This window comes from Eimeria tenella, genomic scaffold (assembly GCF_000499545.2).
Source record: "Eimeria tenella Houghton genomic scaffold, Eth_scaff2602, whole genome shotgun sequence".
In the NCBI taxonomy this organism is placed as follows: Eukaryota; Apicomplexa; class Conoidasida; order Eucoccidiorida; family Eimeriidae; genus Eimeria; species Eimeria tenella.
The window spans coordinates 7,267-7,659 of record NW_013542474.1 but is presented as its reverse complement, the minus strand read 5'-3'; the positions used below and the strand labels follow the sequence as shown (position 1 = coordinate 7,659).

The 393-nt window shown below is 61.8% G+C and overlaps 1 protein-coding gene across 1 annotated transcript in view; it reads right to left on the bottom strand.

Annotated features, from left to right (window-relative positions):
• ETH_00037270 (uncharacterized protein) overlaps positions 1 to 393 on the bottom strand; it is a gene marked incomplete at both ends in the record, with an annotated part of 3,833 nt that overhangs the window by 466 nt on the left and 2,974 nt on the right. Inside the window, one exon of the mRNA XM_013375250.1 lies at positions 140 to 251. Coding sequence (XP_013230704.1) covers positions 140 to 251 — 112 coding nt within the window. The remainder of the gene's footprint in view (positions 1 to 139; positions 252 to 393) is intronic.

Genomic DNA, 393 nt, shown 5'->3' with positions numbered 1-393 from the left:
GCAGCAAGAAGAGAAACAGCAGCAGCAGCAGCAAGAAGAGAAACAGCAGCAGCAGCAGCAGCAGCAAGAAGAGAAACAGCAGCAGCAGCAGGAAGAGAAACAGCAGCAGCAGCAAGGAGAGCAGCAGCAGAAGGCTGACCTTGTCCTTTTTGGCTCCCGGGGCCTGCTTCTGTGCTGCTGCTGCTGCTGCGTCTGTGGCGTGGGCCGGGTCGTGGCAGAAGGAGCAGCTGCTGCCTTTGCTGCAGCTGCTGCTGAGGTGGTCGGGGCAGGGGAGACAAGTGCCAGCTTTGTGCTGCCGCTCCACTTGCTGCTGCAGGCTGAAGTCTCCTGCTGCTGCCACCACTGCTGCTGCTGCTGCTGCCACCGCGGGGGACACCTTCCGCTCCTCCTCCT